This window comes from Lissotriton vulgaris, chromosome 2_1 (assembly GCF_964263255.1).
Source record: "Lissotriton vulgaris chromosome 2_1, aLisVul1.2, whole genome shotgun sequence".
Lineage (NCBI taxonomy): Eukaryota > Metazoa > Chordata > Amphibia > Caudata > Salamandridae > Lissotriton > Lissotriton vulgaris.
The window spans coordinates 226,172,864-226,198,575 of record NC_141687.1 but is presented as its reverse complement, the minus strand read 5'-3'; the positions used below and the strand labels follow the sequence as shown (position 1 = coordinate 226,198,575).

The 25,712-nt window shown below is 44.7% G+C and overlaps 1 protein-coding gene across 1 annotated transcript in view; it reads right to left on the bottom strand.

The window, feature by feature from the left end:
- The window catches only part of ZZEF1 (zinc finger ZZ-type and EF-hand domain containing 1), a 1,733,356-nt gene that overhangs the window by 268,749 nt on the left and 1,438,895 nt on the right, over positions 1–25,712 (bottom strand). Inside the window, exons 49-50 of the mRNA XM_086954803.1 lie at positions 18,058–18,201; positions 1,045–1,213 (exon numbers count right to left, since the gene is read on the bottom strand). Of these exons, the coding sequence (XP_086810929.1) occupies positions 1,045–1,213; positions 18,058–18,201 (313 nt within the window). The remainder of the gene's footprint in view (positions 1–1,044; positions 1,214–18,057; positions 18,202–25,712) is intronic.

Sequence of the window (25,712 nt, the reverse complement as noted above, 5' to 3'; positions counted from 1 at the left end):
GCTCAACCCTTGAACGTGGAGAGTCCTTTGCCTCAACAGCATCCCCAAGCAATCATGGCTGGCTGGTGCCCCTGGCCTGGGGGAGGTGCAGTTGGAGAAGAGGCCACTACTCTTTCTCGTAATCCATTCATACCGGGCGACAGAGGTGGAAGTTCAAACTAATGTATCTAACCCCCTGGATACCTGCTGGTCCCAATTAGGGCTCCAAATGGGCCCTGATTAGGACTTCAAGGACAGCTCAGCATTTAGGATTCACATCTTATTTACTTATGAATGTGTCTGTTTCTAAGCAAAACATCACCAGTGACGGTGGTGTGACAGATTTTGCACACACCACTGCACGATAAAAGTCACACAGAGGTAATTTGATAGGAGTGATTTTGCAAATCCCTCTTATAACTTGGCTCTTACTCAATATTACATATTTATTGATATATATCAATTCACTTTATTACACTTCATATGTTTTTAATTTGATTTTACATTAAAAACTTCTCTTGGGAAACTTAAAAAAATGACTGTAGTGTATTTTGTTTAGTGTTAATTGAAAACTGGCTGAAAAGAAGTAATTTGCATTGAACATCATTGTACTGATATGCTAGCTTTAGCTCAATACGGAATTTGCACCATCTGTCAGACAAAATGCTGTGACTGACCATTATACACTGGAGAAAGTGATCTCTGAAAGCAGTTAGGATTTTAAGAACTTTAGTAGGGGCAAGCAGGCTTCTAATTTTTCACAGTAAAAGATGTAGCTACTGCATATACGTTTGGATCTGCTCTAACTTTCAAGCTTAATTTTTTTGATTTGGTAACATCAGGTTTCATATCCTGTTGGAGCGAATGTTTTTGGCCTTAGTTGAGCTTTGTGTTGTACACTGTTAGATTATTTATTTGATTATACGTTTCTCTCGCATTTTCCTTTATAAAAAAAAGAAAAAGATTAAAAATGTGTATGTGACAGTCACACAATACAAATTAAAACTGGTAAATTTAGTTCAACATTAAACAGAAAGCACTGTAAAGAATATATTTAATTTTCACCTGGGAGTTCAAAGTCAGTCCACTTTTGTGGTGATCCACTGAAAACGTGCCTATCTTGTAGGAAATCTCTGGTGCTGGAGATCAGCAACTCATCACAGCCATCTTCTGTGTTACACTGAGGGTCGAATTTGACTGAAAGGTAGATAGCACCAGGTATATGGACTTTATCCTAAACAAAATAAAACCATGATATTAAAATATTATGCACAGGTTTCAATGTATCCTACAGTGATAGCACGAGCCTTCTACTCAATTCTTAATTTCGCGTTTGAATATTTAACCCCTCAAATACTGAGGCTTCCTAGCCAACCGACCCCATACATTTAAACCCTCCATCTCACCCTCACTCAAAAGCTGAGCCCTTTTTTGATTTGGGGGTAGTTTAATCTTTCATAACTTCTTTTCCCACAAAAGTAATCCAGGCCAAATTTGTATGCTTTTTTCCCCCTCACATGTTGAAAGTTCAAAAGAAAGCACATATTTGGGGATCACCCTGGATGAACTGAGGAGATAAAAAAAAATGAATACAATTTCCTACATTTTGGCTATGTGCTGTGCAAAAAAGTATGAAATAATTTTCCTAGTAAAGGGATCAACAAAAAGGTTGCTAGGTAAAGATCTCACTTTCCCCAGATTTCATACAAAGACACAAACCATTTTTTTACCAGTTTTTATTAAAGGGTTACAACATTTTTACTATTTTTGTTGTGTCTACCTGACTTGCAGCTTATTGTGCAAACAGGCGTGATACTCTGAAAAGCTACACATTTTGAAAAGGAGACAGTTTTGAATTCAGGAAGAGTCATCTGTGTAGATTGTTTAAGATTTTCACAAAGACACTAATGGTAGCAATCAACAACTGATAAAAAGAATTAGAAAAAGGTGATAATGTATTCATCTCTAAGTTTTTGCCCTTATGGCCGTTGACACAAGTAATATACAGTTAGATCTTTGAGACTCTTCTGAACGCAAGTATATGTAGTGTTTGCTGGTTTCCAAAACCTAGCCATACCCAGAGCCATCAAATAAGCTGCAGTGTATAACGATTTTTTATTGTGTACCAACCATGCATCAATTTGTATGGTAAAATCAAATGAATAGGAAACATGTGAACCTATGTATTTCTGACATGTGCCCAAAAGTATGAATTACTTACCTTCGTTAAAGATATATCTGGTAGGGACGATTCTAGTCGCAGATTCCTTCACGTAGAATTATCCCCAGGCGTGAGACTGGACCCGTCCGTGTATGTGACGTCAGCGAAGTCACATAAGTCCCACCCCGGTGCACCTACGTCAGTTTTCTTCTGAGAACTTTTCCGCGCCCCAACGTGGAGCCATCAGACAAAACTGTGGGAGTATGGGAACAGCGTGTGAAAGAGCAGAAAAATTGGAAAAAGGAATGGTGACGAACAACACCATAAGGAGCAGCGTCAACACTGCAGTACCCAAAAGTAGGGAAAGAAGAAAGAACAGATCACAGCCCTGAGCAACCACCCTGCCAGTATGTAGACCGTTCCTACCATCTCCCCACCCCTCCACCGAGATAAGGAACAATGCAAAATGTCATGACAACATGTAGCAGGACTACAACCCCAAGAAGAACAAAAGGGGAAACAGTTCCAACACAAACAGGTACGACAAACCTCTAAGGGAACCCCAGCACAGAGTGCGACAACCCCCCCCACCCCCCAAAAAAGGGGCAAAGGCACGGCAAGATGAACTCAACCTAGAGGTTAGCAGAGGGGTCAGGACCCCTAGGAACAAAAGGGGAAAGGAAGGGAGGGAGGGAAGGAAGAGAGTGAAGGCAAGCCCCAATCCTGGAGCAACCAGAGCAGAGGGACACAGGAGTACCTATAAACCCATCAAAAAAGAGAGAAAGAATGCCCTCACAGAAGACACAGCCACCCACCAGGAGGCAAGTGGAGAAGACCAAGCCAAAGGTCTTCGCAGAACGGTGAGGAAGGGCGGACCGTGAAGGAATCTGCGGCTAGAAGCGTCTCTACCAGATACACTGTTACCGAAGGTAAGTAACTTGTACATCTGATAGAGACTACTAGCCGCAGATTCCTTAACGTAGAATAGATACCTTAGCCATACCCAAGGGGAAGGAGGGTCTGTGAGAGGACCTCTCCAGCTCAGGCGAAGCCACGACCCCAACAGGAGACAATCACCGGGACAGGGAAAATAGCCCAGTCCTCCCAAACAGGGGATGAGCCACAAGGACAGGGGGAAGAGCCCAGTCCCCCCTAAGCAGACTAGAACCTCAGCATCGCGGAGAACACCGTCCCACAGGGGATGTGTCATAACGACAAGAGGCAGCCCAGCCCTCACCAAGCAGGAGAAGGAAGGGCAATACGGAAGGAGGTAAAGTGAAGTAACCGAGGCCTGCTGCAGGTAGCTCACTATTGCATGGCTGTTTATAGTCTGCGTCATAGAACTGGACACAGGAATCACAGAATGTCTGCGCTATGTCAGCGTGTTTGGTGTGGTTCTCACCCTTACTATCACATGCTGCTGTTAATCCGTCTCTGTTTATTCTGGAAGGCAACTTGTAAGGCAACACGTGGCTTCTTTTATTTCCCTCAACTAGGTATCAGTTTTGTACATAGGAGCACATACTTTGCTTTGTCTGTGTCAAGCAACTGCGAGATGGACACACTTAGGGATATTGAGGGTGATTAAAAAATTAAAGTATGCCTATATCTAAACTTGTAATTCTTTATGCTATTGAGATGGACACCAGGAAGTGATCTATGCATGCGCACTGTCTATTTGAGACAGAGAAATAGATTTAGTCCCTCTGGTCAGGGTTTTGAGTTCTTCAGATAGCGAGCAGGCCAAGTGAACTTCACCACTTACACCATCCTTTGTGAGTTTACTCCACACTGCCCTGATCTCAATGTTGAGCAAGTTATCCACCACCAAGGTTAGATCTCCCTCAGTGATCACCTCTCTTTCAGGGTGCATAAAGTCTCTAGGTTAATGTTAGTAATGAAGGTTTACTAACCCTTGTTTGGTTCATATATGTTGGCAAGTGTGAGTCTAAGGGGGCCCTTCTGAAGTTGAGAACCAACCCTCTACTTCTCTCTTTCTACATGGTCTCATTCACTGTCTGATGGAAAGAGCTGATCAATAGGATTGCTGTCCCACCCCACTGTTGGCTCAGTCCGGTGATCAGCTTTGCATACGGAACCACTTCAATCTTAGTCAGCAGCCATCCTTCCTCAGTAAGAGGGTTTCTTGAATTAGAGCTATATATTGCATTTCGTCTCAGGCAGTAAGGACAATTTATGTGAAGGTAGCCGTTGCACACCTGTTTGACATTCTTTCTACCCGTTTATCATTTTCTTCTTTATATCGCGTGCAGTCAGGGACCGTGCCTCGCCTCATTGTACGGTGTTGTAGAATCAATGAAAAATGCAGCAAAACTTTGTCGCAAACCCCTTTGCACAACTTCAAAACAATACGTTACAAGTTTTTCGAGTTTGAGTTCATTTTATTTGAAATCTTCATCGTTTGTCCAGTTTGACTTCGTTAATCGCGGTTTGCGACAAAGTTTTGCTGCATTTTTCAGTAAGGAAATTTGCCAAGTATATTGCTGGGAGGTTAAGGCCTCATACTTGGAGACTAACAATTTTCAAAGGTGAGACCTTTGTGTTACATTGGTGTTGCTGTAAGATATATCCCTTATCCCCCAGTGGATCTTCACTCCTTAGATGCATTGTGAAAATCGGCTCTCAATGGTAGACGGATCCAACAGTCTTGTACAACCAAAAACATCAATGTTAAACCTATGTAAAATAATCTTAACTAGACATATTCTTGTCTCCACTCCGACTGAAACTGTTCAGACCCACCTTCCCATCCTTCTGGTGTTCCCACTCCCCCACCAGGTCTCTAGGCTCAGGTCTGTGTCTTCTACTCTAGGGCTGTTACCCGTAGCTTGTCAGGACCATAAAATTGCTGAGGTTCAGCATGTGGTCGTTCAGAGGAAACTTACGTTTTTTGAAGGTTGTCTCCTAAGTTTAGGCGCATGGAGTCTGGTCCTGAGTCTTCTATACTGCGCTGGGTTTGTTTATTCCCTGCCTGATATGCACGATAGTGCAGCACCTAGGGACTATGGCCAGGCTGATCTGCTTCTGCTAGTCAGGTCTGTTCAGTCCTAATATACACCTGGCTACAGTGAGCGACCACAGCTTGAGAGTCTGGCCTTCCCACTGGAAAATAAGCTTGAAGGGGTGACCCCTATCAGTAAGAAATTAGTTTGACCCTCAAAACGTTAAGGGTAAAGGATCTCAGCTTCTGCAGTGTGAACTGCGATAAAGTCTTGGGAAAGCCATCATTTAGCCTCTCAAAAGTGAAGAAGCCCTTCTTCCTGGTTTGGGCCATGATTTCCTGCTTTTGCTTGAAGTCACTGACACACACAATGGTGTTGGATGGTTTGGCACCCTGAGCTGAGGGAATTCCAACCCTGTGAGTCCAGCCAAGTTTAATTAAAGTTCCATCTGCTTTATCCACATTAGCGATGAACAGTAGTCATGCATACCATTTACTATTAAAGGTCTCAGCTCCCACAGGTACCCCTCATGTACGGATTTTCTGGCATCAGGACCAATTTTCCAGGGCCTCCAGGTGGTTCTGTAAGTCAATGCTTTGATCCTTAGTTAGGAGGATTGCCTGTTTGAGGTCTTCAACTTTTTCTCTTTCATCCCGGTGTTTTCCGTAGGAGATTCCATATCCCCTAGGTCTACTAGGTCAAGTCGGGGATTTGCATCTCCCCTGTGAGGTCAATATTCAGGGGTGAAATGTCCTCTCTCATGCCCCAGAACAGCTCTTCGAGAAAGGACTATGTGACAGGGCATCAGTGCTAGAGGTATTGCTTGAATACAGGCAGGCAGCTAAATGTATCCCCGTTTGGGGCTAGGATCCCCTCCTAGTGTAGACAATCTTAGGAGCATCTCCCAATGCATGTGAACCTTCCTTGACTTTTATGCCACTATCCTGGGTTCTGCTGTCCTGATACTTTGATGTCATTTTCTTATATGCCCCTTCTCCAACTTGGGGTGGGGGCCAGGGGAGAGAGGTGGCTTCGACCCTATGAAATCGTTCCTAGAGCGATCTCATCAACTAGTAGGTCTGGTAGCCTCATCCCAAAGGTGGCAGTCCAGCCGCTAGCAATCTATGTCAGATCTTTCCTAGCTGTATTGGAGCGGTCAACTGCCTGGCTTGGGAGGGGAAGCAGCCTGACCATGGCCCTCTGCAGGTCCGGTGTCAGTCAGTACGTTTCTGCCACCCCACTGGTGGGTGAAAAGGGGTGCTATTCAGTGGTGGGAACTCCACCCCCCGTTCCCGATAACTCAGTGTGCACTGCCCCACCCACCCACAGAGTCAGAACCAGAATCATAGGCCCCCAGAAAGCAGACTCCTTCCTCAGATCCAGTCTTTTCAGGGGTGTGCAAGTTCTACTTATCTGGGCCTATTTTACTGTTCTGAGTAGGGTGTTGCTGTCCACTCCCTCTGCAGGGGCTCAAATGTCTGTTTAGGGGACACACAACTCACTAACTTTGTTGATATAAGAAATATGTACTCAGCATCATTCCCAGGGCATTAACGTTCTGAGTTCTGAGCCCTGAGATGAGCAGGACCTGCTCTGCTGTTCTCTTGGAGAGGCTCCATCGGCCACCCCCAGTCGCCCCTGGTTTGATTTTGTGCACTGTGTTCAGCAGGGCTCAATGTCCATCCTCATAGTTTTGCCATGCCAGGCCAACCCGCCGAGCCCTGTGTCTTCTTCAGTTACTATGTGATGCAGCAGCAGTGTCTAAAATCTGTAGTGAGGTCCACCATCCGGTTCCCAGAGGTACAGTCCAATTTCTCATGTCGACACAATCCTCTATTCACCCTGTATCAAGGTCTGGTCAAGCACCGGGGTCCAGCAGGACTTCTGGGCCTACCCTCCTCACCCACTCAGCTTCTGCATACACTTGTTTGCGTGTCCGGAGCACCTACCTGCACCAGTACCGGAGACAGAGAGCCACACCTGATGAGATCTCCTGAGCCCGAATGGAAGGACTAGTAGGACCATTCTACTCCTCTGCAATCTTGGTTTCACTTTGTTTTATACAACTGGGCTGAATATTTTAAATCTGAGAACTATGTATTATAATATCTACACTACCATTATGAAGTTTAAAAAATCTGTTCAGGGCTACAATTAGTAAACTCGGGTTATAGCATACATGAGCATTAAAGAGTTTCATTGTTTCCTTAATTATTATGTAGCCATTGACATCTTAAAACAGTACAAATTACTAAAACAGGCCAAAGAAAAATCGAACTGATGAACATTAGATTCAACCATCTTCATGTATTGAGAGCATGGCATTGTTTCCTGGATAAGGTCTGTTTCTGTCAGCTCTGTAATAGAAATTGAATAAACCAGAACTTTTCTGGACACACTGGCCAGTTTTGTCAAAATCATGAGCCAGAATATGTTATGATGATAAAGTAGATTCTTTTAAATGGAGCCATTTGACATTTAATTGTATGATGAATTTTGAGAAGAAATGTGAACTTGAAGAATTGCTCACATACTGTAATTTCTTCTTTAGAAGTTGCATAATAATGGTTGATTCTGGTTGATTCTTGCTTTGTAAATTAAAAAAACAAATTATGATAAAAATTCTGAAAAACTAAGTTTAATGGGCAGTGACCTTTCTACCACTTCTTAGAGACCCAAAATGTCAGGTCACAATGTTTTCATAACTTTCTTGAATAAGCCTTGGGTAATGGAAAATACCTTGTCACCTCCAAATGGAAGACAATGATAAACAGTTATTCATGAATGCTCTTGCCTGTCTTGTGCTGCCCTGAGACTTTGTTCATTGATGGATCAAACAGGTTTGTCTCCTGCTCAATGTATGAAGATGTGAGCTACAACTGCTGGTGCACTGATAGAACAATGTTTTTGGTCTTAGTGGCACAATCATACAGGCCACAGGACATGAGCAGTTTTTGATCTTCTTCTTTGGAAAAGTGTGGGAACAAAGATTTACCCATCAAACTTAGACCTCAGAAACAATAACTGAACCTGATGGCATTGTCACTGGGAGGGAAAGACAGCTGGATGGTACATTTCTCAGCACCCTTGTTAATCTTCCCTTGGCCTCCTTGCTCATGTAGTAGAGTGTAACGAGGACGGGTACGAGGCTGACCGGAAGTGTGAAAAGGAGAATACGCCAGACCCGTCCCCACCGGAAATGGGCAGTAGTCTAGCGGTGGAGCAAGGCAGGAAAGAGGAGCCAATGATCTATGCGGAAAGGCGCAGCTCAAGTAGAACGCCGGAGGAGAAGACGGTGTGCAGCAGCATCGAAGGTGAAGTAGTGCGGGAGCCGAGTGAAGAGCCTCACGAGGTGACGGGAGGCAGAGAAGGAGGAGAAGAGCGGGAGACGAGCACGGAGCGGAGCGGTGAGAGAGACGGAGCAGGCGTGAAGGAACCAGAGCAGCCAGATACCAGAAGAGCCTTGTGTGCAACACACATACCCGGTGGGCCAAAGGGAGGAGAAGACGCACCAGGTCACATCGCCACGGCCCTGGAGCAGGGTCGTGGTCTCAGGCGTGTACCCCTCAGGGGATCGTTCTGGTGGGGGTGGTGGGTGTGGTGACCCTATGGGGTGCAGGGACACCTATGCCACTAATTAGGGCCTAAATCACTTGAAGGAAAAGACACAGACGCTTACTGCTGATATGTGCCGAAGACCACGAGCGGTCTTGCGCCCCTTTATTGCTACCCTCGGGCGGGCCCGCCCTCGGGGTGTGCGTATGCATGCGTGCGTGTGTGGACAGGCGGCTCCGTCAGTACATCCCTCCAATGTTACGGATACACAATCCCGCCTATGGTGATCCCTGGGGTATTGCCCAGGCACCAGGCGTGGTCTCTTAGTCTCTGACTGGAAGTAGGATTTGGCCGTAAGCTGTATCTCTGGCTTCTGGAACTTCTGCTGGCTTCCAACTCCTCGGTGTGTTCCACCGGGCCCCTGAGGTTCTCCGTGGCATTTTCTTGACGAGGTGTCTGTGCCTGTTCAGATCTTGGTTGGGTCACCACCTCTTGGTTGTGGCCTTGCGAGGTGTCAGCGACCGTCGGTTCTTCGTCCCCATACTCATTGTTTTCTGGTGTTTGGTCTGCGGCGTCTCGCTCCCTTGGGACTCGCTTGAACCATGACAGATTCCGGGTTACTGCTCGTGTGCCTCTTACTGCAGACACCATGGTACCGTGAACAATGACCACTTCCCATATTTCGGGTTCGTACGCGGTGCGATACTTCCAATTCTTTGTCTCCAACCTGTCCTTGAGGACCACTTTGTCTCCAACGACAAGGGACATAGGCCTGGCTCTCCGAGCTCGACTCGCTCTCTCATTTGTGAGCTGCCTTCTATTCTGAGTGGCGTTTTGATCCAGCTCCGGTGGAATCCAGGTAGGGCCCGCCGGCACGCAGTCCCTGGGGACTTTGCGGAACAGGAGGTGTGCCGGGGCGCATCTCGTGGTGCAATGGGGTGTTTGGCGATATGCACTGAGGAACCGAGATAGACATTCCTCTGCCTCTTCTCCCTGCTCAACTCCTTTGGTTAAGACATTAGTCTTGACTGTCGTAGTGGGAACTGCAAATAAAGTACTATAGCTGCCTGTTTCACCTCCACAACAAAAGGATGTACTCTCAGCCACTGAAGGCCCAAGGGGAAAGCGCAATCCAGTGTCCTGAGAAATGGCCAAACCACTAGCCTCCTGTAAGTCCAGGTACGGCTTGACACCGTCATAGAATGGGGGAAAATAGCCCCCATCATCTACATTGCCGGAACCAAAAAGTTGCTGGAGCGCTGATGTGCACCTCCATGGCAGAGGCCTGGTTCTGTCGGACTTTGATTGGACTTGGTCTAGGTGCATCATTATGGGGTCAGGATAAGATGAATTTGGCTCGGAGAAAGAACTATAAGAACATAGTCTTTCTCTAGCAGCATCAGACCAGTGTTCATGTCAAAGAGAGCGTTGTGGATTTTGGTGACAGATTGGAAGGTTACCCCGGTTCGGAGAGGAACCAAAGACAGCAGACCTGTGGTGGTAACCCAGATAGAAGCCTCAGCGGATTCTTGGGACTCAATTTCACACTTAAGGGAGCTTCTTTAAAAGCCTTAATCATCTGCAATGTTGCTAATGGCTTTGAAAACTGCTGGTACATCTACATCAGCTGCGGAATCAGCTCCTCGGTGTGGAACCGGGAGCAAGACTAACAGGCATCCATACATCCTCATGACTTCTCGGTCAGAGAATGGTGAGACTGGGACTAATCCTGCTTGCCCTTTTTCTGCTTGGTCTTATAACAAGACTTGAATTCTTGGAATGTGGCGCTGCCCTGCGCAGTAATGGGCCCACATCCTTGACCTCCCCTTATAATGGGGGATGCTGTGCGGCCGTGCAGCGGGTGCGCCTAAGGCAAGCCCGTCTGCGCCCGTCCGCGCCTTGACCGCGCCCAGTGCCAGAACCCCTGGACCCCGCAAACGCCACAACACCAGAATCCACTACAACGCCAGCACCCTCCACGCACTCAGCGCCGACCGAAACCACACCTGCTTCCAGGCAGCCAATCTATCCAACGGACCCACGGACCCTTCTTCTGCCGCAAAGTGCAGCTTCTCCTGCGATAGAACCACCAAACCTCCAAGGACTGGACCCAACCACCTGAATGAATGAATGGGTTTTTTTTGTATAGCGCGACGTTCACTTTAAGGAGCATCTTGGCGCTTTCGGACTTCAGCAGAAGTATTTGCGAGGAGGAGAAGAAGAAGAGGGGGGGAGCGAGCAGCAAAAAGATGGTAGGGCGGGTCATATTAGTGACAGTATTTGATTGTCGAGGGTGTCAAAGATCCAAGTATTTAGGAGTGTCCTGAAAGTGGGTTCGTTTTGGGTGTGTCTGAGTTGTGAAGGCAGGGTGTTCCAGCCCTTTGTACCAAGTGCTGCCAAGGTTTTGCCTCCCCGGGTTTTCAATTTGAAGCTGGGGGTGGTGAGGAGATTTTCTGAGGTAGACCGTAGTATTCGTTTGGTTTTGTAGTGCCTAATATTGACTCTCAGGTATTGTGGGCCAGTTTCATTTATGGCTTTATGTGTAATGGTTAGGACTTTGAACAGGACCCTTTTATGGATAGGTAGCCAGTAGAGGGTCTTTAGTGCCTCAACTGAAGGGGCGCGCTTAGGGAGCCCAAGTACCAACCTTGCAGCAGAGTTCTGGACTACTTGCAGTCTTTTTACCACTGTCTTTTTTGTTCCTGCTTATAGACTGTTGCAGTAGTCCAAGCGCAACAGGACAAGTGCCACTGCCACGGTCTTCCTAGCATGCAGTGGGAGTAGATCGAAGAATTTTCTTAGAGTTTTTATGGTTTGAAAGCACATACCTGCCACAGTGAGTGCTTGTTTGTAAAAGGAAAGTGTGGGGTCAAGTTTACTGCCTAGGTTTTTAGCACTGTCTACCGTGGTGGGCGGGGGGTCTGAGTTTGAGGGCCACCAGAGGGTGGAATTGAAATCATTAGATTTTCCAAACAGCATGATTTCGGTTTTAGAGCTGTTGCATCGGAGATGAATTGCTTCCACCCACTTCATGACTGCGGTAAGGCAGAGATGGAATTTTTCTTCTGCTTCGGTGGAATGTTTATCTAGGGTGAGGATCAATTGGGTGTCGTCAGCATACGCAATTGATTCAATATTGAAGGAATCAATTAGTAAAAGAAGGGGAGACATATAAAGGTTAAAGAGGGTCGGGCTCAGGGAGGAACCCTGAGGGACGCCCGAAGAAAGCAGTTTACCCTCTGATTTGGAGCTGTCCAGTGTGACAATCTGGTTTCTTTGTTCCAAGAAAGATGTTATCCAGGCGAGGGCTTTGCGGTTTATACCGACGTTCTTCAATCTATCCAACAAGATGTGATGGGAGACAGTATCGAAGGCCGCGGACAGATCCAACAGAATCAGTACTGCCTCCCTTCCCTGATCTAGTGCGAACTTGAGGGTGTCAGCGGTATGGAGCAGCACCAATTCTGTTGAATGTCCCGGCCTGAAACCAGATTGTTTGGGGTGTAGGATGTTTGAGCTTTCCAGAAACTCATTCAGTTGAGTGTTAACAGGGGAGGAGGGAGATGGGTCTCAGATTGGAGAGAGTGGTGGGGTCCGAGAGTTTATTTTTTTGGAGGGGTTTGACAGCGGCCGTTTTCCAGAGGTCAGGGATTTTTGCGAGTATGAAAGTTGTGTTGATAATTTGGTTAATGACAGGGTTTACTATGTCCACTAATGAATGTAGGATTTTTGGCGGGCAAGGATCAAAAGGGGAGCCCGATTTGCAAGAGAGGATAGCCTTCCTGGATATTTCTAGGCTGATTTCTTTGAACTCCTTAAGTTCCTCTTTAGTTCCTGAGTCTGGGGCTGTGGGGTGTTGGGGTGAATAGTCGAGGAAGTCTTTTTTGAGGTCCTTGATTTTGTTTTCAAAGAACACTGCGATGTCATCGCACAGTTTCTGTGACAGAGGTATTTTACATTCTAGGCTGGCCGGGTTTGTGAAGGATTTAACTATTTTAAAGATGATTTTCTGGTTGTCTTCAGCTAACTTGATGAGATTAGTAAAGTGCATTTTCTTCTCGGTTTTGATTTGTAGGTGATAGATATTGAGGGCAGTTCTGAAACGTTTCATATCTTCGACCTCATATTGTTTCCTCCATAGCTTTTCTAGTTGTCTGCACTGGGCTTTCACGACTTTCAGTTGGGGGGTGAACCACGGGCTGATTTGTGTCTTATGGTCTTAGCTTTTTTCATAGGGGCTAGAGTGTTAAATATGAAGAGCATCCGATTGTTGAAGAGGTCGTTATCGATGTCAGGGTCGCCTGTCAGGGTAGGTTTAGTGGAGTTTGCCAGGATCTGAAGGTTGGGATTTGCAAGCATATTATTCCAATTACGTGTGGGGATCTTGGTGGTGGGTTTTTCCATAATATGTCCATTATCATAAATTAATCTAAAGGGAATAAGTTTGTGGTCAGTCCAGGTGAGGGTGTCTGGAGAGGTCGTTATTATGTTGGTGGCATTGGTACATATCCCGTCAAGGGTATGTCCTGCTGTGTGTGTGGGCCCTTTGTTTTGGATTTCTAGGCCTAGGGAGTAGGTAATTTCCTTAAAAGTTTTAACGTTAGGGCATTCATCTACCTCTAAGTGTAGGTTGAAGTCTCCCAAGATCGTGAAGTGAGAGTAACGACCCACCAGAGGGCTCAGAAAGTCTCCAATGGTGTCTAGAAAATTACCGGTTGGTCCAGGAGGTCTGTAAACGAGTACTCCGGCAAATGTTGATTTTGAATTTGAAGTAGAGGTTTTCTGCATCTTTTAATTCAGTGGAGTGCGATGTGAAGCATTTTAGAAAATCTCTGTAGATAATGGCTATCCCTCCTCCCTTTTTCCCAATTCTGTCTAGCCTGGCGATGGTGTAGCCTTGGGGAAGTGCCTGCACAATGTCTGGGTTAGAGCAGTCTGGCAACCATGTTTCAGTGACAAAGAGGCAGTCAAAGGCGTGGTCTGTTAGCAGATCATACACATGCAGGGCATGCTTTGATAGTGATCTGACGTTTAAAAGACCGCACTGGAGCTGTTTTTGTGAGTTATTGGTCTTGTGTGGTAGATTATACGCCCCTTAGGTTTAGGTTCCGGGTTTATGGCGCGTCTGCATGTGGCACAGGTGAGGGTGTTACCGTGTAATTATATGGGCGGTATGATGTTGCAGCCCTTAACCTGTGTGTTGAGAGAATATAGTTCTTCCCTGGTGTAAGTGTATTTTGGCATGGCACAGACAGCGTTTTGGGCCTCGGCCGCGGGTCGAGCGCGGACGGGCGCAGACGGGCTTGCCTTTTGCGCGACCGCTGCGCGTGAGGAAATGCATCTGCTTTTTAAGGTGGTCAGGGGGAAAGCACTAGTCTGCTAACCTCCGTCCTACCACCGGAAGTATTAGTCACTTCCTGCAATCCAAGATTTCCCAGTTTCCTCCACAACAATCTGAGAGAAGCTCAGCGGTGGACCGGGGAAAAGGGGTGAGTGAAAAAGGCACGGCGCAGTGATCGTTATTTCATTAAAAAACACAATTATTACATGAAAAGAGAGTGACTTAAAAGCACAATTTTTAGCAAGGAGAGCGTGATCAGCAGTGGAGCCCTTTACCAGACGCTCTGCGTAAATCAGCTAATTGGGTACAGTTAAATTCTAAGAGCTGCAAATGCCTTACTAGTTTTGTCCGCAGCGCGTGAGGAAATGCTTCTGCTTTTTAAGGTGGTCAGGGAAAAAGCACTAGTCTGCTAACCTCCGTCCCACGACCGGAAGTATTAGTCACTTCCTGCATTCCAAGATTTCCCAGTTCCCTCCACAACAATCTGAGAGAAGCTCAGCGATGGACCGGGGAAAAGGGGTGAGTGAAAAAAGGCACGGCGCAGTGATCGTTATTTCATTAAAAAACACAATTATTACATGAAAAGAGCGTGACTTAAAAGCACAATTTTTAGCAAGGAGAGCGTGATCAGCAGTGGAGCCCTTTACCAGATGCTCCGGGTAAGTCAGCTAATTGGGTACAGTTAAATTCTAAGAGCTGCAAATGCCTTACTAGTTTCGTCCGCTGCATACTCCTCAACACCCGCTCCGCATGCAAACACGCCATCGAGTTTTGGGATCTGCTCGACACCTCCGCCGCAGACGTGGCCTTCCTGACCGAGACCTGGTGGAACGACACCTCAGCTCCCGACATTGCCTTAGCCATAGCCATCCCGGACGGCTACAAGATCACCCGCAGGGATCGCGCCAGCGGAACCGGAGGAGGAATAGCCATCGTCCACAAGTCCACCCTCAAGGTCGCCACCCACGCAGACGACACCCTCAACGCCGCCGAACACCTGCACTTCCGGATCCACACTGACCCCAACACCACCCTCAGAGGAACACTCATCTACAGACCCCCCGGATCCCCGGCTCAGTTCAGCGACTCCATTGCCGACCTCGCCAGCACCAACGCAGTTTACCTTAGGGGTGACTTATAAGTATTAAAAAGGATGGTTTAGGTGTCGCAAAAGATTTATTTAGCCAGGTTGAAATGGCAGTTTAAAACTGAACACACAAGGTGCAATGGCAGACCTGTGACATGCTTTTAAAGGCTACTTTAGTGGATGGCACGAGAGCTGCAGCTCACTAGCAGCAGTTAATTTACAGGCCCTGTGTACATGCAGTACCATATAGTAGGGACTTATAAAAAAATAAATCTACCAACCAGGTGTAAGCCCATTTTACCACTACTAAGGGAGGGGGCATAAGCACTTTACCACTGGTTACTGGGAAAAAGTGCAGTCAAAAGAGCCAACATAAACAGGTTCAGGAAAGGAAGGCAGAGAAAGGCAAAAATGCAAAGACAATATTTTACACACCGTATGTACTAACGCATTTTGTGTTTGCAAAGAGTTCGATTCACAGAATCAGGTCACATGCAACAGAAGAAATGCCTTTTGATATGTGCTAAACTAGGCCTGGGTGGAATTTTTTAATTCCGCACGTGGAATCAGAGAGAGTTGGTAATTCCGCGTTACTATTGTAACACGGAATTACTGATAAATTCCAACTGCCCTGCTGATAAAATTAAATACTTTAATATGCAGTGGATTCTAAACATAAAGGAACTGCTCTCTCTTCCCTGTCATGTTTAGAAATCACTGCATAACCCTATGTGCTCTTATATACTGTGCAGTGATTAAAAATTAAAATACTGCAGAATATGTAAGGGCGCACAGAGACTGCAAAATTCTGTTAGGCAAAATACATTCTCGCATCTATTTTTAGGTTCATTTAGCATTGAGAAAATCGCACCAAATGTCTACTCCACCCAACTGTGGAATTTCGCAGAATTTTCATGCAATTTCGCATGATTTGGTGGAATCAAACTTCGCAAATTCTGTCCAACACTATACAACACTCAAATTGAAATTTGGTACCATGTTACAGAATTTCAATTTTGACTTGCAACCAAATGCTGAATAGGTATTTGGAAGGGATGTGTTTAGGGCATCCCTTCAAACACCGCAAAGGAATTGGTATGTATATATGTTTTGCGACTGAAATCCAGTTGCAAAACATTCATGTATTACCAGCTTCAAACATGCAGTGGTAACACATTCCCACACAGAAAGGAGGCATCAAAGGACCCTTTTCCATTTGTGAATAGGGGAGAAAGCCAAGCTGATCCATAATTATTCCATCATTTGGCCTTGATTGATAACTGAACTGACAAAAGTGATTTTTTCAAGTGAGTAACAATACTAGCTAAATCATCATGATTCTGATACATCATCAGTATGAGTATTTTTCAGAATTAAAAAACTGTGTGGACCTTTTAAGCAATGTCCAAGTACTGTTTTTTTATTTGACGGGTAAGATGCAGAAGTTTTTTTCTAAGACTTCGTTTGAGAAAATAGTCAGAACAAAATGTTAGTTATGACTGAGTAGTCAGTCAAAAACACTTTATTCGATTACTTAAAATCATAAAAGCAAATATAAAACAGTTCATACCTCCAAATCCATACTATCATAAGTGCAATTTATCATACATTATACACTGTTAATAAAATTCCATGATAAAAAGTTATATACCATCTTAAGAGAGTAAAAGATCAGACAGGACGATTACGAACAGCTATTCTTTTAGCATTATTCCGTACGGCAGCCACCAAGAAACTAGCAACGCTAAAAATGACACTGTGTCACGGAGCCACCTTTATTGTTCCCCGTGACTGACTCTCCGTCTCCCCTATAGGACTGGTCCGGGCCCTTTAAGGGAAGCCTGGACTTCCTGACTGTGAATCCAACCCCCTGATGTCAGAGGACGTCGGCCTATCCCCATTGGCTGTTGCAGAAGAAAAGGCGGACACGGAAGACGCGGAGCTGTTGGTGCACCGAGGCGTCATCGAGCCAAGGAGAAGAAACCGACCTGGGGAGAAAGGGATCGACGAAGAGGACTTGGAGGAAAGATCCAGAGAAGCAGGGACGAGAAGAGCCGACAACGGAACGTTGGAGCGAGAGGGAGACCCGGACGTCACGCCGAGGGAGAAGCCAGGAGGCCACCGTCCTCACGCATCACCCAGCCACGCGCAGTAAGACGCTTGGCTCAGCCAGGTACGCGGCGATTTAAAAAACTCCTACGCTTTAACAAGAGGGGAACTGGGTAACGAAGGAAGCGGGAGGGACCGCCGTTCCAGGGCACCAGTTTTACTTTTGAGCACTTTCCACTCCACATTTCGGGCTAGTGTTCTTTTACGTTCGCTGATGGTGACGGTTGATTGGGTCGACCACTCCTCACGAATGTTACCCTCACTCCCTACCCCCTTTACCAGCCTGTAAACTTGAGCAATGAACTAACTGCCACGTTTCCTTTCTTTCCTATAACCGGGCGAGACGGTGTGATTGGGAGAAACCGAGCAGACGGAGAAGAACACCGAAGACAAAGCAGGAAGCAAACCGAATATCCTGAGTCGCTCTGAACTGTCTATGTAAAGCAATCCCATTAAATAGTGTTGTTCTATACATCAGTATTGGCTCCTTCTCTCCTTGCACACCCGTAAGGTTACACACGGGTACTGCTTAACAATTGCGTAGTAAAGCAGTATAAGAGTAAAGGAGAAATAATTATTAGTATGAATCAATTTGCTGCTTGTTGCAGGCGGTCCCATGTTTCAAGCTGTACAAAACTTGTTTGCAATATTTTTGATGGAAGCGAAAAGGAAAAGACATGATATTAACAACTGACAAACTGATTCACAGATTGTTTCCAAGGCTTTCTAGAAGCTGGACACTGCTGTATCATTTACACTACTGGAATGCCATGCTAAACCAACCTGACTAGAAAAATAATGAATACTTTATTTTAAAGTAAAGTTAATGAAAACTGTTCCAAACGATAAACTTAGTTCATACCTCAAAGTTAGTGTTGTTATTATAAGGATGTGGAGACTCTCGGGTCTGGATTGCCATCCCAGGCTCCTCCATGAATTGGCAGGCTGTGAGAGCCACTGTCCCCAGCATACTTTCACTGCAGCCTTGCAACACTTTCTGCAAAATCTAGGAAGAAAAGATCGGTTTGAGTGCCCAAAAAAGCATTGCACAATTAAAATAGGCCAAAGGGAAAACGTTGATACATTTTAATTGTAAACAAAAGCTTAAAACAGAAGAAATCACATTTACATACAAAATCAAGTAAACTAAAAAAAAAAAAAACGTTTTTCTCATATGAAAATCATAATTAACTGGGGGTAACTGAGGAACATAGATCAGAAAGCCATGCCTGAAGTCTTCGACTTAAGGTTCATTTTAAATGCTAAATTGACAAACAACTGGATTTTGGGGTGAAAGAAAACTGTGATAGCCATATGTAATTTTCACACAATCTAAACTATTAAGGAGTGAGATAAAAAGGATGAAGAAGTGATACGGGCCAAAATATCAATGTTGCTGGACAAACTAAATAAAATACCAATTTAAAACAACCATATGCCAGGACATATTTAGACAAATGTATCTGAACTAGCATTATGGACGCACAGTGAAGCAGTGTACAAACGTATTCTACAGACAGCAACACATCTAAGTGGAGTTTGTAAAACAGTACACGTGGCATAATTTTACAGATTTCACATTTCGATAACCTTCACATCTGACATTATCACTACTTTATATAACTGCCAAATGGATTATCTCTGGAATTAAAAAAAAAAAGCTCTTGATGGAGAGAACGTCTAGGTAAAATTGACACAAGTTGGTAGAGGGATGGATATAAGGAAGCCAGTATTCTGAAAAAAACTGAACAGCAATCCACTGTCACCCTGAGCACCATGGGGTGCCTTACGTTTAGAAGATTAGTTATAGACTCAACTACTGCACAATTAATCTTGGTACTGCCCATGGGACGATGAAATGCAGAGACGATATCTGTACACACTGTCCATTTCCTGAGAATCAGATCTTCAGGACTGCCTTCTTGATTGCTGATTTGAAGATGATGATTGCAGGGATTCCCTTACACAGTGTTCACATGATAATCAACTCCTCATTTTCATGTTCTTGCAGATCTTGTATGTTATGTAAAAATTAACCATATCCAGAGTCTCCTGATGTGCCCTAAGTGACAGTGTACGTTGCCCACCCCCTTGTGTAGACTAGATCACCACAAATGGTGTAGGCAGCTGATTCAATGAATGAGGTACAGGACATTTTAACTGTATCTCACTGAGGAGAGTGCCTACTGGCTATCACTTACCATCCCCCACCCCCGAGGTCATGTTACATGAGCGTGTGACTGCTTGGTTACATGGCAAGTGGGTTTATAGGCTGAGCTCTTCAGTGTGTATGATCAAGGTTGGACTAGTAGGGAATAAGGTTGGACCGGTATGGAATAAGGCTTGGGCGCCAAAATAAAGTGGGACCCACTAGTGACTAAAATAGCTAAAAGAAATGACCCACATTTGCAAATCGGAGCGGTTTCAGGAGGTCAAGTTGCGACCTAGAAGAGAACACTGGAAGAAAAACGTTGACATTCTGGCCAGGTCAAAAGAGAAATCATACATAGAAACGACTGGGCTACTTATTGCACCCCTGCATCCTATGCTTTGTGCTGCAGGCAATGACCGTCTACAGAGACTACACATAGAGAGTGTAACAGTTACTCCTCGTAATGGCTGCCATTGAGCTGTGGCCAAATACACTATGCTTTGATTCTTTCTCCCCAAAGGTGTGTGGCAAACTCGGAATTTGAGTAGGCTGCACCCCTGTATTGGGGTAAATAACTTTGCTGCTTCTGCTGAAAGAAGCAAGAGGTGTGTTGAACGATACAGTCTGCCTTGCTGAACAGTCTAGGTCCTCTCTTCTCACAACTCAAGCTATCCTAACAGGAGAGGAGATGCACTGTTCAACTGAAGCAGAGATCAGAATTCAGCAACTTGACTTGAGGAAATCAGAAATACCACGTCTATTAAGAGCAGAAGCCTGCACTTGCTGCCTAGCCTGACAGGAGAGTGAATGAATGAATGTTTTTATTGTATAAAATATATTAAAATATTCATCACAATAACAAATACATTAACATCACAAATATATCCTCAAATATTCCATGAGTACTGCTTTTCAATCACACTTCCTTAAGACGACAATGAACAATCAACAAATGTAGTTAATTTCCCAATAAAAAAACCACAAAAGGCTACAGCCTCTTTGACAGATCTACAATTATTCCAATTAAATGCACGTTTCAAGTATTTCTTCTGCATATCCAGTAAACTGGGACATATTTATCTATTTGAGTGATCGGTCTTTTAAAAACAAAAACCATTACACCAATGACATTTATAATAGTACTAGTGCATAATTATATAAACACGTAAAATCATTAGTAGAATTTTTACACGGTTGATCTAAAACATACTATTATACATCAATTATTTAATATTTTGCTTAAAATGAAGATTTGGGAGTTCTTGTCTTTATGACAGTCTATTGCAATCTCCACGGAGTTTCAGCCAATTTCCTTTAGATACACATTTAAAAGTTTCACCCCCCTGCATACTAGAGGGATTGAGGCCCCGTCAAACCAGGTGATTACGGCTTCCCTGCACGTTCGTATGTTCATACTATTCAGAAGTGCTTTTATTAGTGACTTCCGTTCTTTTAGTAACTTCGGGCATACACAAAAAATATGTCGAATCGATTCGTATTTGTATCCACAAAGTCTGCAGTCTCGGTTATCACTTTTACCCTTCCATGCTGGGATTAAATCATTTGTTTCCCACATGCCAAGACGTAGCCTCATAAATTGATGTTTTAGGGTAGGCGAGAAATAGGCTGATAAATATTCCTGTGGCTTCCTTTTTCCATATGAGCTGACAACCGTCCAGGCATGCCGTCTTAGGAGAAAGGTGTTCTCATCCGTTGAGTGAGACAATAGTTTTATTGTGGTGTTAATTAATTTGTTAAAAGCCTTTTTCCCTATGCTGAGATTCCCAAATGTCTTGAGCAGACAGATCCTCTATCACCTGGTTTAAATAACTACCCCAGGATCCGGGTATCCTCTTTTCTTTTTGTCTGCCTATTTCTTTCCAGCATAGTTGGTCTATGGGCCCGCTTTCAGAAGCACGTAACCTCCAACATAATTTAATGAAGGCGTCTTTGCTCCGAAAGTCCTGATTTTGTAAGCCAAACTCTAGTCACACCTGAGCTGGCGATGCACATTGTTGGATATGAAAAACTTTTTTGTTAACTTTTATTTGTATTTTGTTCAAAGCAGGGATGTCACAACCTTTCATTATTTCAGTGCCATAGGTTACTTCTCTTAATAATTACTGACGGCCTTTGAGGGTAAACAATTAATGTTTCAAGACCCCTCAATTTGAGCTATCAGTATCAGCAAAAAATGAAATCTCATGTATTTTAGTTTGCATCCTGGATTAAAATTAGAGGATAAATATTCTTGTTTTATTCTAGAGTACGACTCCTGTTCAATCAAGCTTTATTCGATTTAAAATAAATCATAAAAGCACATTAGCAAATATTCATTGTAAAACATTGAAAAAACATGAAAAAAGAAATAGCAAAATGTGTCACAGTAAGTAATAGAAAAGAGCTGCACCCTCACTGGATCAATGCAACTTTAAGCATCTGAAATAAATCAAAAAATAGTCAGACCTATACAGAATGTGCCGACCCTCCTTGATGTTATGTTAAACTTTATTTGTATAGCGCACGTACACCAGGTTGGTTTCTTGGCGCTGTTCTGAAGGTGTTAGACAAGGTGCTACTAATATGCCTGTTTAAATAGCCAAGTTTTTAGGTGTTTGCGGAAACTCATGATGTTTGTGCAGGATCTGGTCTCAAGAGGGAGGGAGTTCCATAATATGGGGCCTAGGGTGGCGAACCTTGTCCCCCCAGCGCGTTTTAACCTGAAAAATGGTACGTTCAGGAGGTGCATATGAGCAGATCGCAGGTTGTGGGTAGGAGCGTATCTATTGATCAGCTTGTTCATGAATTTAGGGCTTTTGCTGTTCAGGGATTTGAAGATGATGCATCCTACCTTTAAGGCGCATCTCTGGTTTGTGGAAGCCAATGTAATTTCTTCAGAAGAGGGGTGATATGCTGACGCCTGTTTTCTGGAAGGATCAGCCTGGCCGCCTGGTTTTGAACCATTTTAAGGCCGTGGGTGAGATGAGCCGGGATGCCCAGGTAAAGGGAGTTGTCATAGTCGATGTGGGATATCACCATGGCAAATACTGCCTGTGTTTTTGCTTCCTGAGAGAGGAACCTGCTGATTTTCCTTATTTTCCTTAGTTGAAAGCAGCAGGTAGAGATCACAGAGCCAATTTGATTTTTCATGGTCTGGTCATTGTTGATTAGGACTCCCAAGGTTTTTGCAGATGTAGAGGGAGCAGGGGCGGCCTCCAGGGATTAGATGAGCCTCCTGTGAGGATCCATTACATATGATCACTTCAGTTTCCTGATCCATATTTTTCTCATTGTAATCGCTCCTCTGATACAATTTTAAAACTACACAACAAATGTGCAGAGAGTCCAAGGGGGAGACCTATAACCCTCTGTATACTATTCTATATAGGTTTGAACATAAGATCGTTACAGTGGAAATGGACAGCGATAATTACCTGATTGCACAAAACGAGCAAGGCCAGGTGCTAGGTCACTGAAGTGGTTCACTTTTAGAAATTAAAATCTAAGTGGCCCAGCTCATCATCCGTCCAGTGGTAAGATAGTGTAAAAAGAAGAGTCTAGAAAGGCTAAAAGGATCAGAGGTGAACTACTACAATTTAATCTAAGAAATCAGGATGGCTCTGAGATAATGATGAAGAAGGAATAGCCAATCCTCCAGTTCGAGTGATTGACTAGCGCCCGCAACTTCTGCTTTTGTGAGCATTCGGTTAAAACCGGCAGTGGCGGGTTCCTCAATTTGTCTTAATTGAATTAGAGGTTTGGGGGACCATAAACTGATAAGCCAGATGAATGAAAATCGTAAAGCTAATTTTGAAAGCTGTGTTCTCTGGGTTCAAGGCAGCAATGATGCCCTGCCTACAGGTCTGGACTTTGTTCTATGCAGGGTCAACAGTGCTGGGCTAATGCATACACCATGCTCCATAGATTCATCTGATTTGCCACATCTCCTGCACACAAGATCATCTGAGGAGCGTAGCCGTGAAGGTAGATGTTTCAAGAAGAGCCACTCGCTCAGCCTGAGGGCCAATAATCTTTGTTTTAGATGTAAGGAGTTAAAAAAAAGCCTAGTGTAGCAGGGTAGGGGCCAGCTGGTAAGAATTAATTACTGCCCATCCGTGCTTATGTTTGGCTAGAGTCTCTCTATCTAACATTCTGGAACATAAGCGCTTAGAGACCTGCAGGTGATTGGGCGCGTTACAAATAACAATTCGCTTCTTAATGCTTAGTTTAACCGCATCGCTGCTGCGGTGATTTTTGCGCTGTGCGGCTGTTTTCCCTTTTACGAGTTACATGACGAGCTCAGCTCGTCATCAGCACACGCCACCCGTGGCTGATGACGAGCTGAGCTCGTCATCAGCATCGAAGGGGTTAAATGCTTTTTTGCCAGGATTGAGAGACCACAGGTATTTTGCTGATAGTTGAAGCCTGCATTCTTTGAGGTACCGACTGTGACCCATCAGGGTTATTTGCACTGAAAACAGTCCACAACAAGGACTGTCTCAGCTTAAAGGAAAGGCTGAGAAAGGCACCGTGCTTTGCAAAGCATAGTTTACGAGACTTAGCTTGAGTCGGATCTGAGCAGCAGACTAGGTTTTTGGCAGCCGAAGCACCCTTTTATAAATTTTGATCATGTGTTAAGTATGGGCTTGCCAAGAGGGATCTCAAAACCATATGACAGTTTGAGACCCATCTTGGCTCGCATTACTTCCAGCATTGAAGCTAAATTGGGGCCAGTCAGTTTTTTGGAGAGCTTAGAGAGGCTAACTCGAAGAGCGTTAGCTTTCATGGCAATTTCCTAACTATGTTTAATTAGTGTGCCCCTTGAGTCTATGTGGATTCCCAGGAACCTGTAGGTTTTATCAACTGGAATTTGGGCATTGCCATACTACCAGCCACCACCATTGTACAGCTTCCTGCAAATATGACCACTTGGGTTTTCTTTAGGTTTACCTCCATTTTGTTCATGATGGCGTAACTGTATAGAATGTTTAACAACCGTTGCAGTCCGACTCTTGTACGGCTGAATAGAACGAGGTTGTCTGCATATAAACGGTTGCAAATCTGTGAGCCGCCAAGTGTCAATCTTAACTTGAATGATAGGCTCCAGCAATAGGCTAGTATTCCCTAGATGGATAGCTTGGCCCAGAGGGACTCACTTGGTACATGGTCAAATGCTCAATTAAAATCCACAACGCAGCAGAAAAGCGCCGTAGCAGATGCAATTGCTTTGTCAATGAGGATGGATAAAGCTACGAGACTGGTCATTGTACATGAACTTGAGAAGAACCCGGTTTGATTTTTAGGTAGCAGTCCTTTTGAATCGCACCAACTCTTCTGGTCTTCCAGCAACAGGCTGACAAAAACCTTGCTCATTGTCCAATAATGCTATCAGCCTGTAGTTACTTGGAGCTGATCTTGAGCCAGACTTATGAATAGGCTGGATAATCGTGCCAATGTAAGAATCGGGTATGGTTGAGCTTCGAGTGAGTAAACAAACAGGCTGGCTAGCTGCTTGGACCAGAAGGGTATGCTCTTTTTGAACAGGGGCTATGGCAGGCCATTTGGGCCCAGAGGTCCTGTCAATCTGGCTTCAGTTAGAATTATGGCCAGCTTTAAGGAGGAGATGGAGGTTTCTTCTGTTGGGTTTTACTGTGCACCTTGCTGGGACCACCTGCCACTCCCAGGGAGGGTTTGTCGCTGGAGATGCCTTCCGCTCATCCACCTGGAAGTGACCGGAAAGAAAGGTTGCCCAATCTTTCTCAGCAATGTTTGCGCTTCCCATGCTACAGTTTCCATTAGATTGGTTATTTACTAGTGCCCAGACATTTCTGGTGTTCCGGCTCTTGCTTGCGTAGTGGAGGGAGCACCAAAGTTGCTGAAGATACTGTTTATCTTTTCAACAAGCCCGTCGCACAAGTTACTTACCTTCGGTAACGATATATCTGTAAGAAACAGTAGTTAATATTAGATTCTTTACCTTAGAATATCCCCAGGCGTCAGACTGGATCCGGAAATTTTTGCGTAGCAGTAACCCTGCGAGTCGGTAGGCGTCGTCTGCGGCTCCGCGTCCATTGTTGGCGTCGTTGGTGCCGGGATGACGTTGTCGTAGTACTTAGATGCACCGCCCTCATGCACCGACGTCAGTTTTTATACACAGCTTTTTCGCGCCAGAAACGCAGAGCCATGATAAAAACCAACCCTAGTGCCATGAAAACTACGGCCCCGAAAGGGGGATGACCTTAACCCTAGATATCGGTTCGCAGAACAGGGAGGATGGGTGGGGCGGTAAGGAATCTAATACTAACTACTGTTTCTTACAGATATATCGTTACCGAAGGTAACTTGTGCATCTGAAAGAAACAGGT